This window comes from Ranitomeya variabilis, chromosome 1, assembly GCF_051348905.1.
Source record: "Ranitomeya variabilis isolate aRanVar5 chromosome 1, aRanVar5.hap1, whole genome shotgun sequence".
NCBI classification, from domain to species: Eukaryota; Metazoa; Chordata; class Amphibia; order Anura; family Dendrobatidae; genus Ranitomeya; species Ranitomeya variabilis.
The window spans coordinates 281924167-281940616 of NC_135232.1; the positions used below are offsets into that span (position 1 = coordinate 281924167).

The following is a 16450-nucleotide window of genomic DNA, read 5'->3' on the forward strand; positions in this document are numbered from 1 at the left end:
CTCACCCCTAATGTCACTGTTTAAATTGTCTTAACTTGTATTGAATTTATTGTTTGTACATGTCCCCGCTTAATTGTAAAGTGCTGCGGAATATGTTGGCGCTATATAAATGAAAATTATTATTATTATCACCAGCTGCTCCCTCCTATTCCCCTCAGTAGTGAGCTGCTGGGGGCAGAAACCAGGAGAAACCCCAATGTGAAGTACACGCATCAGGAGCGCAGCACAGCACCGGAACTGGAATAGTGAGGTAATTCTACTTCCGGAATCTCACGCGGCTCAAACACTCACGTGACTGCTCGGCAGTGTCACGTGACCTTATTTTCTTTCAGGCTGGCAGATGCTCCGCTATGGCCGGTTACCTGGGCACGTACGGGGAGCCGAGCGACATAACGCAGCAGCAGGAGCGGCACTATTACCTCCTGTCCGAGCTGCAGAGTCTCGTCAAAGATTTACCAAGGTACAAACATAGCAGCCGCTGCACGGCCAACCCGCGGTACCGCACTGCCTCATTGTAAGGAAACACATGGGGAGAGCGCCCCTCCTGGCCGTCTCTTGCCCCTACATAGCGTCCTTCAGCCCCACACAGCGCACACAGGTCGCCCGTGGCTTCCCATGTAGCACACACTTGTATATCGCCGGCATATTCCAGAACGCTGTACAGATTGTCACCACCCACCCACCCCTGCCCCCGGTACGGTGCTACATGCAGACTGTGCCCTGTTCCATACTCTTACAGACTCATCCCAGGGAGGGATCCCTGTGCATGTTGGTGGTCCAGTGTGCATACTTGGATAAGGTGTTATCTCAGCATGCTCAGGTGCTAACCAAGTGGCTTCAGTGTGCTGGAATAATATGTTCGAGACCCCCAAGGCTGCATGTCTGGTGGATGTTAGACAGCAACAAAACATGCAGGGATCGCCCGTCTGTGAGACAGCCGCAGCGCGTGCGGGGATCGCCTGTCTGTGAGACAGCCACAGTGCGAGTGGGGATCGCCTGTCTGTGAGACAGCCACAGTGCAAGTGGGGATCGCCCATCTGTGAGACAGCCACAGTGCGAGTGGGGATCGCCCGTCTGTGAGACAGCCGCAGCGCGTGCGGGGATCGCCTGTCTGTGAGACAGCCGCAGCGCATGCGGGGATCGCCTGTCTGTGAGACAGCCACAGTGCGAGTGGGGATCGCACGTCTGTGAGACAGCTGCAGCGCGTGCGGGGATCACCCGTCTGTGAGACAGCCGTAGCGCGTGCGGGGATCGCCTGTCTGTGAGACAGCCGTAGTGCGTGCAGGGATCGCCCGTCTGTGAGACAGCCGTAGCGCGTGCGGGGATCGCCCCTCTGTGAGACAGCCGTAGCACGTGCGGGGATCGCCCCTCTGTGAGACAGCCGTAGCGCGTGCGGGGATCGCCCGTCTGTGAGACAGCCGTAGTGCGTGCAGGGATCGCCCGTCTGTGAGACAGCCGTAGCGCGTGCGGGGATCGCCCGTCTGTGAGACAGCCGTAGCGCGTGCGGGGATCGCCCCTCTGTGAGACAGCCGCAGCGCGTGCGGGGATCGCCCCTCTGTGAGACAGCCGTAGCACGTGCGGGGATCGCCCCTCTGTGAGACAGCTGCAGCACGTGCGGGGATCGCCCCTCTATGAGACAGCCGTAGCGCGTGCGGGGATCGCCTGTCTGTGAGACAGCCGTAGTGCGTGCGGGGATCGCCTGTCTGTGAGACAGCTGCAGCGCGTGCGGGGATCGCCCGTCTGTAAAACAGCCGCAGCGCGTGCGGGGATCGCCCCTCTGTGAGACAGCGCGTGCGGGGATCGCCCCTCTGTGAGACAGCCGTAGCTCATGCGGGGATCGCCCCTCTGTGAGACAGCCGCAGCACGTGCGGGGATCGCCCCTCTGTGAGACAGCTGCAGCACGTGCGGGGATCGCCCCTCTGTGAGACAACCTCAGCGCGTGCGGGGATCGCCTGTCTGTGAGACAGCTGCAGCGCGTGCGGGGATCGCCTGTCTGTGAGACAGCCGCAGCGCGTGCGGGGATCGCCCGTCTGTGAGACAGCCGTAGCACGTGCGGGGATCGCCCCTCTGTGAGAGAGCTGCAGCACGTGCGGGGATCGCCCCTCTATGAGACAACCTCAGCGCGTGCGGGGATCGCCCCTCTGTGAGACAGCCTCAGCGCGTGCGGGGATCGCCCCTCTGTGAGACAGCCTCAGCGCGTGCGGGGATCGCCCCTCTGTGAGACAGCCTCAGCGCGTGCGGGGATCGCCCCTCTGTGAGACAGCCGCAGTGCGTGCGAGGATCGCCCCTCTGTGAGACAGCCGCAGCGCGTGCGGGGATCGCCCCTCTGTGAGACAGCCGTAGCACGTGCGGGGATCGCCCCTCTGTGAGACAGCTGCAGCACGTGCGGGGATCGCCCCTCTATGAGACAGCCTCAGCGCGTGCGGGGATCGCCCCTCTGTGAGACAGCCTCAGCGCGTGCGGGGATCACCCCTCTGTGAGACAGCCTCAGCGCGTGCGGGGATCGCCCCTCTGTGAGACAGCCTCAGCGCGTGCGGGGATCGCCCCTCTGTGAGACAGCCGCAGTGCGTGCGAGGATCGCCCCTCTGTGAGACAGCTGCAGCGCGTGCGGGGATCGCCCCTCTATGAGACAGCCTCAGCGCGTGCGGGGATCGCCCCTCTGTGAGACAGCCTCAGCGCGTGCGGGGATCGCCCCTCTGTGAGACAGCCGCAGTGCGTGCGAGGATCGCCCCTCTGTGAGACAGCCGCAGTGCGTGCGGGGATCGCCCCTCTGTGAGACAGCCTCAGCGCGTGCGGGGATCGCCCCTCTGTGAGACAGCCGCAGTGCGTGCGAGGATCGCCCCTCTGTGAGACAGCCGCAGTGCGTGCGGGGATCGCCCCTCTGTGAGACAGCCGCAGCGCGTGCGGGGATCGCCCCTCTGTGAGACAGCCGCAGCGCGTGCGGGGATCGGCCCTCTATGAGACAGCCTCAGCGTGTGCGGGGATCGCCCCCTCTGTGAGACAACCTCAGCACGTGCGGGGATCGCCCCTCTGTGAGGCAGCGCGTGCGGGGATCGCCCGTCTGTGAGACGGCCGCAGAGCGTGCGGGGTTGCCCGTCTGTGAGACAGCCTCAGCGCGTGCGGGGATCGCCCCTCTGTGAGACAACCTCAGTGCGTGCGGGGATCGCCCGTCTGTGAGGCTGCGCGTGCGGGGATCGCCCGTCTGTGAAACAGCCGCAGAGCGTGCGGGGTTGCCCGTCTGTGAGACAGCCTCAGCGCGTGCGTGGATCCCCCCTCTGTGAGACAGCCTCAGCGCGTGCGTGGATCCCCCCTCTGAGACAGCCGCAGCACGTGCGGGGTTGCCCGTCTGTGAGACAGCCACAGTGCGAGTGCGGGGATCGCCCGTCTGTGAGACAGCTGCAGCGCGTGCGTGGATCGCCCCTCTGTGAGACAGCCGCAGCACGTGCGGGGATCGCCCCTCTGTGAGACAGCCGCAGTGCGTGTGGTTACTTCCTAACAGCCATGAGACATGCAGCCGCAGGGTTTCGAGCACGCTGAAGTCACTCAGCACCTGAGCATGCTCAGATAACACCTTATTCAAGTACGTTCACGCATCACTAAACACATTTTAAGAGTACGGTACTATTTAACCAGTGTTCACACATCCCTGTGACACATCCTAGTCCTTCTGTTTTTTTTGTTTTTTTTCGTCCAACAGCACATAAACACAAAGAGTTTAATTGATCCGTGTCTCCATTCCCATGAAGAAAAAGAATAACGCGGTCTTTAAGAAGCGCTAAGGTGGAGATAGAAAAGGGCAAATCTAATGAAAATGTGCAGGCCTTTATTGGTAGTAAAATATCCACACCGCGTTTCGATGGCGGTATGCCGTCTTCCTATGAGACTCACAGCAGGTCCTATTTGCTTTCGTTTTGCAGCTCAGACGCGGCCATTGAAGTCAATGAGGATCTTTGTAAATCAGAAGACACATTTTTCACTTAAGTTTACTATCCATTTTCAAGGATCCATTGCTAAGAGTCACTGGATAAAAATCTACCTGTTTCAGTGATTAGCTGAAACAGGTGGAACTGAGATTTCCACAGATGTGTGGCTGTATATACAGCACTTGGGGGCCGTGCGGGAGCCTGCGCTAATACACTTCTGCTTAGTCACTTCCAATCCTGCCTGTGCTATCGGCCATGGTGCGCCATCTACCGGACACAGAAACATAATGGACCACAGCCAGTCTGGGCTGATAATGAGGGCAAAATTGGGAGTGAAAGGGGCTTAGAAATGGAATATTGTCCTCCTACACTTTAATAATTGTATTCTATAACTGGAGGTAAACTATAAAGGGCTGATTCACCAAGACTGTAAATTCGTACACCAGTCTGGATCAGAGTCCACTGTGTCAGATGCCTCAGTCATTGAGGTTCTCTAGTCGGGGACATTTCTGCAGTAATATTCGCTCACTTTCTAGTGGATCTGTCGGCTGTGCCAGGCCACGGCTCTCCCACTTAACCCTGTGGAGCGCACATGAAGGTGCCAAAGGCTGATGGGACAGAGCAGTCCTTGCTCAGCATGTGAGGCTATAATGCAATAACACTGGAGGGAAGATAAACTACATCCAATAATCAGCGATTTAATCCTTCTATTATGAGAATAGGGATGGGTTAACATAATGGAATTTATTGGGTCAGAATAGCAGAACTCAAACCAAGGATGGATCTGTCAAATGGCAGACCCCATTGATTTGTAACGGGGACTGTCAGGCTTCCATTAAGGAGCGCTTGTTCTCTAATTGGGTCAGTCCTTATAACCCAAAAAGATAAGTTATTTTAATGCAGATCCACTTTATATGCATCTAAAGGTTGCATTTTGGTGGACAGTTAATTTTCATTGGACTTTTTTTTTGTCTCATTTGATTTACTGAAAACCTTTTTTAAGATGTTCCTTTTCCTGGAATTATTGGCGCATGAAAAAGTCACTGGGTTATTATTATCTGTTGGATTTATGGATAAGCAGAGCTGCAGTGTAAAGCATGGTATAGGTACAGAGCAGCAATCTTCTTGTGAGGTAAGATATTGTTGCTGGAACAGATGGTTAGGGGTTATCTAAGACTTTATACATGGCCTGTATTTAGAATAAGCCATTAATAACATATCATTGGGAATCTGAACCCAGACCCACCACAGATCAGCAGGTTGCAGGGTCTGCAGTGGTCCGGTGAGTGCTAATTCCCCTTCATAGGTTGCCAGGCACATGTATTCTTGGCAGCAGCTGTGCCTGGTATCATGGAATGAGTTTGCCGAAACCTTAGTACCTGTGCCTGGTAAACTATGAAGAGGCCATAGCACCAACTGGAATGTAGTGGCCTTAAAATTCAACATATCGGAAAACGCCTTTAAAGCTACAGATCTTCTGCTTTGTAGTGGTGGTCTATTAGCACACAACTAAGATATAAATTAGTAGCTGCTTCTGCCGCTCTTAGAATGTTATGTCTTCTTAATCTCTTTCAGCTCTTTTCAGCAGCGCTTGTCTTACACCACTCTCAGTGATTTGGCCCTGGCACTTATTGATGGCACCGTCTTTGAGATTGTCCAAGGCTTGTTGGAGATCCAGCATTTGACCGAAAAAAACCTTTATAACCAGCGTATAAAGTTACATGCAGAACACAGAGGTAAAGAACAAGCCCAGCTCGTCAGCACTTCATTACACTGATCGTTGTCACTGACATTTCGTTTTCCCTTACATAGAACTTCATGGTTGACAAATCAGTGATGTAGAAATCCTGTCCCACATGGTATACACTGTGTGCAGAATTATTAGGCAAGTTGTATTTTAGAGGATTATTTTTATTATTGATCAACAGCTATGTTCTCAATCAACCCCAAAGGCTCATAAATATCAAAGCTTAATATTTTTGGAAGTTGGAGTGGGTTTTTTTTAGATTTGGCTATCTTAGGAGGATATCTGTTTGTGCAGGTAACTATTACTGTGCAGAATTATTAGCCAACTTAATAAAAACCAAATATATTCCCATCTCACTTGTTTATTTTCACCAGGTAAACCAATATAACTGCACAAAATTTATAAATAAACATTTCTTGACATGCAAAAACAAACCCCCCCAAAAATTAGTGACCAATATAGCCACCTTTCTTTATGATGACACTCAACAGCCTTCCATCCATAGATTCTGTCGGTTGCTTGATCTGTTTACAATCAACATTGCGTGCAGCAGCCACCACAGCCTCCCAGACACTGTTCCGAGAGGTGGACTGTTTTCCCTCCCTGTAGATCTCACATTTTATGAGGGACCACAGGTTCTCTATGGGGTTCAGATCAGGTGAACAAGGTGGCCATGTCATTATTTTTTCTTCTTTGAGACCTTTACTGGCCAGCCACGCTGTGGAGTAGTTGGAGGCATGTGATGGAGCATTGTCCTGCATGAAAATAATTTTTCTTGAAGATACCGACTTCTTCCTGTACCACTACTTGAAGAAGTTGTTTTCCAGAAACTGGCAGTAGGTCTGGGAGTTGAGCTTCACTCCATCGTCAACCCGAAAAGGTCCCACAAGTTCATCTTTGATGATACCAGCCCATACCAGTACCCCACCTCCACCTTGCTGGCGTCTGAGTCGGAGTGGAGCTCTCTGCCCTTTACTGATCCAGCCTCTGGCCCATCAAGAGTCACTCTCATTTCATCAGTCGATAAAACCTTTGAAAAGTCAGTCTTAAGATATTTCTTGGCCCAGTCTTGACGTTTTCTCTTATGTTTCTTGTTCAAAGGTGGTCGTTTTTCAGCCTTTCTTACCTTGGCCATGTCCCTGAGTATCGCACACCTTGTGCTTTTTGTTACTCCAGTAACCTTGCAGCTCTGAAATATGGCAAAACTGGTGGCATCTTAGCAGCTTCACGCTTGATTTTCCTCAATTCATGGGCAGTTATGTTGCGCCTTTTTTCCCAACACGCTTCTTGCTACCCTGTTGGCTATTTGCCATGAAACGCTTAATTGTTCGGTGATCACGCTTCAAAAGTTTGGCAATTTCAAGACTGCTGCATCCCTCTGCAAGACATCTCACAAATTTGGACTTTTCAGAGCCCGTCAAATCTCTCTTCTGACCCATTTTGCCAAAGTAAAGGAAGTTGCCTAATAATTAAGCACACCTTATATAGGGTTTTGATGTCATTAGACAACACCCCTCCTCATTACAGGGATGCAAATCACCTGATTTACTTAATTGGTAGTTGGCTCTCAAGCCTGGACAGCTTGGAGTAGGACAACATCTATAAAAAGTATCATGTGATCAAAATGCAACTTGCCTAATAATTCTGCACACAGTGTAGCTATAGTGATGCTGTGTGCTTGCTATAGGTTAGTTTCCTTTACAGGGTTTGTGCACTGAATACAATAACTTACCTTGTTTGGTGGGGGTCCGACCTGCACTGATCATTCCCTTTAGAATGATTTAGCAGTGCTGACACTCGATCGCTGCCCCATTCATTCTCTGTGGTTGTGTCCACACTGATCACTGCTTTTTCTGGCATCCAGGGAATGAATGAGGCGGTGGTCTTACATCCAGCCTGCTGTGCCATTTTGTAGTAGGGATAAAAGTTCCCTGTTGGAGGATATAAATTCCCATTTCAGCTGATGGGTACCTGTCCCAGCAAATGGACCCCCATTGATCAGTAAGGTATCGCCTATCCTGAGGATAATTTATCATTTGTTTTGAGTAAGTTGCCTTTAAGTTCATTCATTCATGAGCAGTGTATAGAAGAGCTGTTGTATAATAAGGTCTGTCCGTGTCCATACACTTTTATGCCATATCTACATGTTCTATTTGTTTTTGTTTTTTCATTCTTCTGCTTAATAATGTCAGAGATCTATACAGTCATAAAATCATCTATGGACAGACAGCAGATGATAGATGGTGGTGATTCTACACAGAGCAACGTGAGTTACGACCACTGATGCATACCTCCCAACTTTTGAAGACGGGAAAGAGGGACAAAGTTTGCGGCGCGCAATGCGGCAAATTTTAGGCCACGCCCCTGACCACACCCATTCATAATTAGTCACACCAATATCCACATCCCAACCACACCCATTTAGCACTGCTGATCACACTGTTTCATATACAATAATTATAAACAAAAAAATATGGCCACACAGTGCTCCATACTGTGTAATGGCCACACATGATGCTCCATACTGTATAATGACCGCACATGATGCTCCATACTGTATAATGGCCACACATGATGCTCCATACTGTATGATGACCACACATGATGCTCCATACTGTATATTGGCTGCACATGATGCTCCATACTGTATAATGGCCACACAGTGCTCCATACTGTATAATGACCTCACATGATGCCCCATACTGTATAATGACCGCACATGATGCCCCATACTGTATAATGACCGCACATGATGCTCCATACTGTATAATGGCATTGGCCACACATGATGCTCCATACTGTATAATGGCCACACATGATGCTCCATACTGTATGATGACCACACATGATGCTCCATACTGTATATTGGCTGCACATGATGCTCCATACTGTATAATGGCCACACAGTGCTCCATACTGTATAATGACCGCACATAATGCCCCATACTGTATAATGACCGCACATGATGCCCCATACTGTATAATGACCGCACATGATGCTCCATACTGTATAATGGCCACACATGATGCTCCATACTGTATAATGACTGCACATGATGCTCCATACTGTATAATGACTGCACATGATGCTCCATACTGTAATGACCGCACATGATGCCCCATGATGCTTCAGCAGGTAACCATCTCTGCTTTTTTGTCTGTGAAATTTTTTTGTCAATTTTCTGGAGGATTTTTAAGTCCTCTTTGTGCGTCTGTGAGCTTTTACTCAATGTTTAGCGTTAGGACCGGCAAAAATGTAAGGACCCTTGACGTGGGTTGCCGGCTTACGTATTGAGGCCCCAATATAAACTAATACCTTACATACATTGATATGTGTTTTTTTGGGGGGGGGTTTGCACTTTTATCTTGCAGGGCGCAGTCGGACCAAGATGGCTCTGTAAACTGTAGGCCTCTATTCACACAGCATGCATTTTGTGGCACTGGGCGGCCCGCCTGTATGTGCGTTAGTAATAGGCTGTAAACCAGATGCTCTGCATTGCCTGTGTGAACAATGCCACATACAGACTATTATCGCTTATCTTTCTGTGCACTAATGCCAAACAGCCAACACTGGATTGAAAGTGGTTGTTTAATCGGTATTTTTTGCACCTGTGTTGTTGCCATCATTATTCGGGTCCGATGCGCTCTGCTGGTGCATTTGTTTGGAGGCTTCAGCAGGTAACCATCTCTGCGTTTTTCTCTGTGAAATTTTTTTGTCAATGATGCTCCATACTGTATAATGACCGCACATGATGCTCCATACTGTATAATGGCCACACATGATGCTCCATACTGTATGATGACCACACATGATGCTCCATACTGTATATTGGCTGCACATGATGCTCCATACTGTATAATGGCCACACAGTGCTCCATACTGTATAATGACCTCACATGATGCCCCATACTGTATAATGACCGCACATGATGCCCCATACTGTATAATGACCGCACATGATGCTCCATACTGTATAATGGCATTGGCCACACATGATGCTCCATACTGTATAATGGCCACACATGATGCTCCATACTGTATGATGACCACACATGATGCTCCATACTGTATATTGGCTGCACATGATGCTCCATACTGTATAATGGCCACACAGTGCTCCATACTGTATAATGACCGCACATAATGCCCCATACTGTATAATGACCGCACATGATGCCCCATACTGTATAATGACCGCACATGATGCTCCATACTGTATAATGGCCACACATGATGCTCCATACTGTATAATGACTGCACATGATGCTCCATACTGTATAATGACTGCACATGATGCTCCATACTGTAATGACCGCACATGATGCCCCATGATGCTTCAGCAGGTAACCATCTCTGCTTTTTTGTCTGTGAAATTTTTTTGTCAATTTTCTGGAGGATTTTTAAGTCCTCTTTGTGCGTCTGTGAGCTTTTACTCAATGTTTAGCGTTAGGACCGGCAAAAATGTAAGGACCCTTGACGTGGGTTGCCGGCTTACGTATTGAGGCCCCAATATAAACTAATACCTTACATACATTGATATGTGTTTTTTTGGGGGGGGGTTTGCACTTTTATCTTGCAGGGCGCAGTCGGACCAAGATGGCTCTGTAAACTGTAGGCCTCTATTCACACAGCATGCATTTTGTGGCACTGGGCGGCCCGCCTGTATGTGCGTTAGTAATAGGCTGTAAACCAGATGCTCTGCATTGCCTGTGTGAACAATGCCACATACAGACTATTATCGCTTATCTTTCTGTGCACTAATGCCAAACAGCCAACACTGGATTGAAAGTGGTTGTTTAATCGGTATTTTTTGCACCTGTGTTGTTGCCATCATTATTCGGGTCCGATGCGCTCTGCTGGTGCATTTGTTTGGAGGCTTCAGCAGGTAACCATCTCTGCGTTTTTCTCTGTGAAATTTTTTTGTCAATGATGCTCCATACTGTATAATGACCGCACATGATGCTCCATACTGTATAATGACTGCACATGATGCTCCATACTGTATGACTGCACATGATGCTCCATACTGTATGACTGCACATGATGCTCCATACTGTATAATGACCACACATGATGCTCCATACAGTATATTGCCCGCACATGATACTTCGTACCATATAATGGCCACACATAGCTACTCCTACACACGTGGCTGCACTCTGTACACTTTGCTCACACGGCTCCGCTCCGTACACACGCGGCTCCGCTCCATACACCTCGTACACATTTGGCTCCGCTCCATACACCTCATACACACACGGCTCCCTTCCATACACCTCATACACATACGGCTCTGCTCCATACACCTCATACACACACGGCTCTGCTCCATACACCTCATACACACACGGCTCCGCTCCATACACCTCATACACACACGGCTCCGCTCCATACACCTCATACACACGGCTCTGCTACATCCACACTGTACACCTCCTGACCCCACACAAGTCATTACTTACCTCCTGCAGCATCATGCGGCAAGTTGGCAACCAGCACAGGCAGCCGAGTCCTGCAATCCACAGAGGTCCCGATCATGTGACCCCTGACTCCTCCCCTCCTGTGACCTCATCACAGGTCCTGTGCGCAGAAAGCAGGCAGCCATACGGAAGGGTAAGGGCCCGGGGCATGGCTTAACACAAGGGGGCGTGTCGCCTGCTTCTAATCTCCTGCTGTCTGCGGGATCAGAGCGTCCCGTGCTGGACAGCGGGGCAAAGGCTGAAAACCGGGACAGTCCCGCACAATGAGAGACGGTTGGGAGCTATGCTGATATAGTGACAGTTAGTTGGCCAGTTACTAGTGGTCATAACCATAGACACGTAAGGTCCCGTAATGCCTGGACGTGAGGAAAGAAGACATAGCAAAACATAAGAACTAAATAACATTTCTAATTGAAGATATATGCTAATATATTATCACACCTACTCCATATTGGCATAGGACCTTGGAGATGGGAATACCCCTTTAACCCCTTAGTGACGGAGCCAAATTTTTGAAATCTGACCAGTGTCACTTTATGTGGTAATAACTCTGGAACGCTTCAACAAAGACCAGTGATTTTGAGACTGTTTTTTCGTGACACATTATACTTTATGATAATGGTAAATTTAGGTTGATATGTTTTGTGTTTATTTATAAAAAAAAATATCAGAAATTTGAAAAAAATGTTAAAAAATTAGCAATTTTCAAACTTTGAATGATTATCCCTTTAATCCCGATAGTCATGCCATAGCAAAACATTAATAAATAACATTTCCCACACGTCTGCTTTACATCAGCACCATTTGCAAAATGTTATTTTATTTTGTTGGCATTTTAGGAGGTTTAAAAATGTAGCAGCAATTTACATTTTTTTTCAAGTAAATTTACAAAATGTATTTTTTTAGGGACCTATCCATGTTCGAAGTGAATTTGGGGGTCCTATATATAGGGAAACCCCCAAAAGTGATACCATTTTTAAAACAGCACCCCATGACATATTGAATACTGCAGTCAGGTTGTTTGTTAACCCTTCAGGTGATTTTCAGGAATTAATGCAAAGTGGCATGACAGAAATGAAAAAGTGTATTTTTACCACCTAAATGTCACTAACTTCTGAACAGATTACTACAGCCGTCAGACTCTAAAGCCGCTATTTGGTCATGAATTGCCATGGCAAACATCAGGACCACACAATCATGATCTGAGACCACCAATTGGGATAAAGAGGAAGCCCCCACACTCTTAACCATTTATAATGATGTAGTCACTGCTGACAGCAGCATCTAAGGGGTTAAATAGATCTGGATGGTGCAAAAACTGATCATGGCTGATGCAGCAAGTTGTCAGCTATAGTGTCCAGTCGACAGCTGCTGGATTGTCACCTGTATGGGGATATAAGTCTCTTATATCTCAGGTCAATTAAAAGGCGTATTGGCTGTCATTAAGGGGTTAAATCATACACTTTCTAATGCTGAAGTGGAAAACCCCTTTAATAATTTAGTGCATACTGATAAAATCCTAACGATCACCCCGCTATCTGCTGCAAAGTAATTTTTAACAGCATGTTACCTTTTAATCCTATAATATTATCTGTTGCTTTTTGCAGATGTGGTGGACCCCCTTTTCACAGTAAATGGTTGGCTTTAATATTTTGGAAAGTAGGAAATCTATTAATTTAAAGGGACAATTCCATTTGTGGCATTCACTGCATACCAATAGATGAGATAGGTGTGGGTTCTGCTATTGGGTGCCTAATCAATCAGGAGAACTGGAGTCCACTGATTACTGTTCAAAAAGGAAGAAATGCCGCACTCGCCATGTTGGCTGTGATTTTTCAAAGTCCTTTATTTCACCTTTTCTGGCATCGACAATGAAATGGACGTGTAGTTCAAAAGGCATGCGGGGAGAGAAGTGGACTACGGCCGTTTCGCGTGTGATCGCTTCAACAGGTCCAGGTGAGTAATTATGTGAGGTAATTTCCTTTTTAAGGCAGTGGGATGAACAAACGATAAAAGTCAAATCACGTGAATAAAGTGCATCATACATTTAGTAATTACAGACTGCTATGTAAATATAAGAATCTCAGAGGAAAACTGATATATCCGTTCTACCATTGAAGCCTAATGGAACTTGTGCATTCATCTTTAAGATCCATTGTGCTTATTGTTTTTATAACCTCTTATTATGGTTACCACCTTGTGGGGGATTTTGCACTGTTTCCATACCTGCAAACATTAATGCACCTGACACAGTTAAAAAAATAATATTCACGTGATTTGAATATTATCGTTTGTTCATCCCACTGCCTTAAAAAGGAAATGACCTCAAGTAATTACTCACCTGGACGCGTTGAAGCGATCACACACGAAACGGCCGTAGTCCACTTCTTCTCTCCCCGCATGCCTCTTTGAACTACACGTCCATTTCATTGTCGATGCCACAAAAGGTGACATAAAGGACTTTGAAAAATCACAGCCAACGTGGTGAGTGCGGCATTTTTTCCTTTTTGAACATTGATTTGACATGTGGATGTTCCAATGCAAGAGCACCGTATACCAAATGAATATCAGTAAATATGGGAACAGACAGCTCCAGATGTGTTTCAGATGCCCCACTAGTGCAGTTCAAACTATTTTCTTTGGTACGTCCACTGATTACTGCATGCTCCACAGACATCAGTGGCTCTATAGGCGTTTTAACTATCGCTTACCTACCAGACACTTATGGAATGGCCTTTGGTTCTGTTTAAAATATTAATTGTTCGTTGTTGTTTTTTTAACCCCTTCCCGACCTGTGACACAGCGTATGCGTCATGAAAGTCGGTGCCAATCCGACCTGTGACGCATATGCTGTGTCACAGAATGATCGCGTCCCTGCAGATCGGGTGAAAGGGTTAACTCCTATTTCACCCGATCTGCAGGGAGAGGGGGAGTTGTACTTCAGCCCAGGGGGGGTGGCTTTGCCCCCACGTGGCTACGATCGCTCTGATTGGCTGTTGAAAGTGCAACAGCCAATCAGAGCAATTTGCAATATTTCACCTATGAAAATGGTGAAATATTGCAATCCAGCCATGGCCGATGCTGCAATAGCATCTGCCATGGCTGGAAATCATGTTCTGCCCCCACCGCCCCCGATCTCCTCCCCAGTCCTCCGTTCTGTCCGGTACCCCCCTCCGTCCCCCTGTCCGCTCCCCCGTGCTCCTGTCCGCTCCCCCCGTCCTCCGATCCCCCCATCCTGTGCTCCGATCCACCCCCCGAGCTCCCCCCCTTACCCCCTCATACTTACCGAGCCTCCCGGTGTCGGTCCGTCTCCTCCCTGGGCGCCGCCATCTTCCAAAATGGCGGGCGCATGCGCAGTACGCCCGCCGAATCTGCCGGCCGGCAGATTCGTTCAATGTACATTTTGATCACTGTGAAAACCTATCACAGTGATCAAAATAAAAAAAAAATGTAAATGACCCCCCCCCCCACTTTATCACCCCTATAGCTAGGGACAACAATAAAATAAAGAAAATATATATATATTATTTTTTTTTTCCCCACTAGGTTCAGAACCAGGGTTAGGGTTTTCTGGTCCTCTGTGGATTTTTCCTTAGGGTTAGGGTATTCTGGTCCTCTGTGGATTTTTCCACAGCGCATTTGATAAATTCGCAGCGTAAAACCGCTGCGGACTTATCGCGGATTCAACGTGATTTTTCTGCGGATTTCACTGCGGTTTTACAACTGCGGTTTTCTATTGGAGCAGTTGTAAAACCGCTGCGGAATCCGCAGAAAGATGTGACATGCTGCGGAATGTAAACCGCTTTGTTTCCGCGCAGTTTTTTCCGCAGCATGTGCCCAGCATTTTTTGTTTCCCATAGGTTTACATTGAACTATAATCTCAAGGGAAACTGCTGCGGACCCGCAGCTGCGGAAACGCTGCGGATCCGCAGCTTTTTCCGCAGCGTGTGCACATAGCCTTAGAATTAGGCTATGTGCACACGGTGTGGATTTGGCTGCGGCTCCGCAGCTGATTGGCTGCTGCGGATTCGTAGCAGTTTTCCAGCAGGTTTACAGTTCCATGTAAATCTTTGGAAAACCAAATCCGCTGTGCCCATGGTGCGGAAAATACAGCGCAGAAACGCTGCGTTGTATTTTACGCAGCATATCAATTCTTTGTGCGGATTCCGCAGCGTTTTACACCTGTTCCTCAATAGGAATCTGCAGGTGAAATCCGCACAAAAACCACTGGAAATCTGTGGTAAATCCGCAGGTAAAACGCAGTGCCTTTTACCTGCGGATTTTTCAAAAATGGTGCGGAAAAATCTCACACGATTCCACAACGTGGGCACATAGCCTTATGGTTAGGGATGGAATTAGGGCTAGGGTTGGAAATAGGTTTAAGATTAGGCTTGTGGTTAGGGTTATGGTTAGGGGTGTGTTGGGGTTAGGGTTGTGGTTAGGGTTGAAATTAGGGTTGGGATTAGGGTTAGGGGTGTGTTGGGTTAAGGTTGTGGTTAGGGGTGTGTTGGGGTTAGGGTTATGGCTAGAGTTGGGATTAGGGTTAGGGGTGTGTTGGGGTTAGTGTTGGAGTTAGAATTGAGAGGTTTCCACTGTTTAGGCACATCAGGGGTCTCCAAACGCAACATGGCGCCACCATTGATTCCAGCCAATCTTGCGTTCCAAAAGTCAAATGGTGCACCCTCCCTTCCGAGCCCCAACGTGCAACCAAACAGTGGTTTACCCCCACGTACGGAGTACCAGCATACTCGGGACAATCTGGGCAACAACTATTGGGGTCCAATTTCATCTGTTACCCTTGTGAAAATAAAAAATTGCTTGCTAAAACATCATTTTTGAGGAAATAAAAATGATTTTTTTATTTTCACGGCTCTGCGTTGTAAACTTCTGTGAAGCACTTGGGGGTTCAAAGTGCTCACCACACATCTAGATAAGTTCCTTTGGGGGTCTAGTTTCCAAAATAGGGTCACTTGTGGGGGGTTTCTACTGTTTAGACACATCAGGGTCTCTGCAAATGCAACGTGACGCCCGCAGACCATTCCATCAAAGTCTGCATTTCAAAACGTCACTACTTCCCTTCCGAGCCCAGGCGTGTGCCCAAATAGTGGTTTACCCCCACATATGGGATACCAGCAAACTCGAGACAAACTGGGCAGCAACTATTGGGGTCCAATTTCTCCTTTTAGCCTTTTGAAAATAAATAATTGCTTGCTAAAACATCATTTTTGAGGAAAGAAAAATGATTTTTTATTTTCACAGCTCTGCGTTGTAAACTTCTGTGAAGCACTTGGGGGTTCAA

The 16450-nt window shown here is 48.1% G+C and overlaps 1 protein-coding gene across 2 annotated transcripts in view; it reads left to right on the forward strand.

The window, feature by feature from the left end:
* The first annotated feature begins 285 nt into the window (after nt 1-285).
* LOC143815612 (protein DGCR6-like) overlaps nt 286-16450 on the forward strand; it is a 45959-nt gene continuing 29794 nt past the window's right edge. The window contains exons 1-2 of one of the 2 annotated variants that reach the window (XM_077295008.1): nt 286-460; nt 5499-5659. In XM_077295008.1, coding sequence (XP_077151123.1) covers nt 351-460; nt 5499-5659 — 271 coding nt within the window. In that variant the 5' untranslated portion in view covers nt 286-350. The remainder of the gene's footprint in view (nt 461-5498; nt 5660-16450) is intronic. The other variant, XM_077294998.1, reaches the window with a different exon arrangement.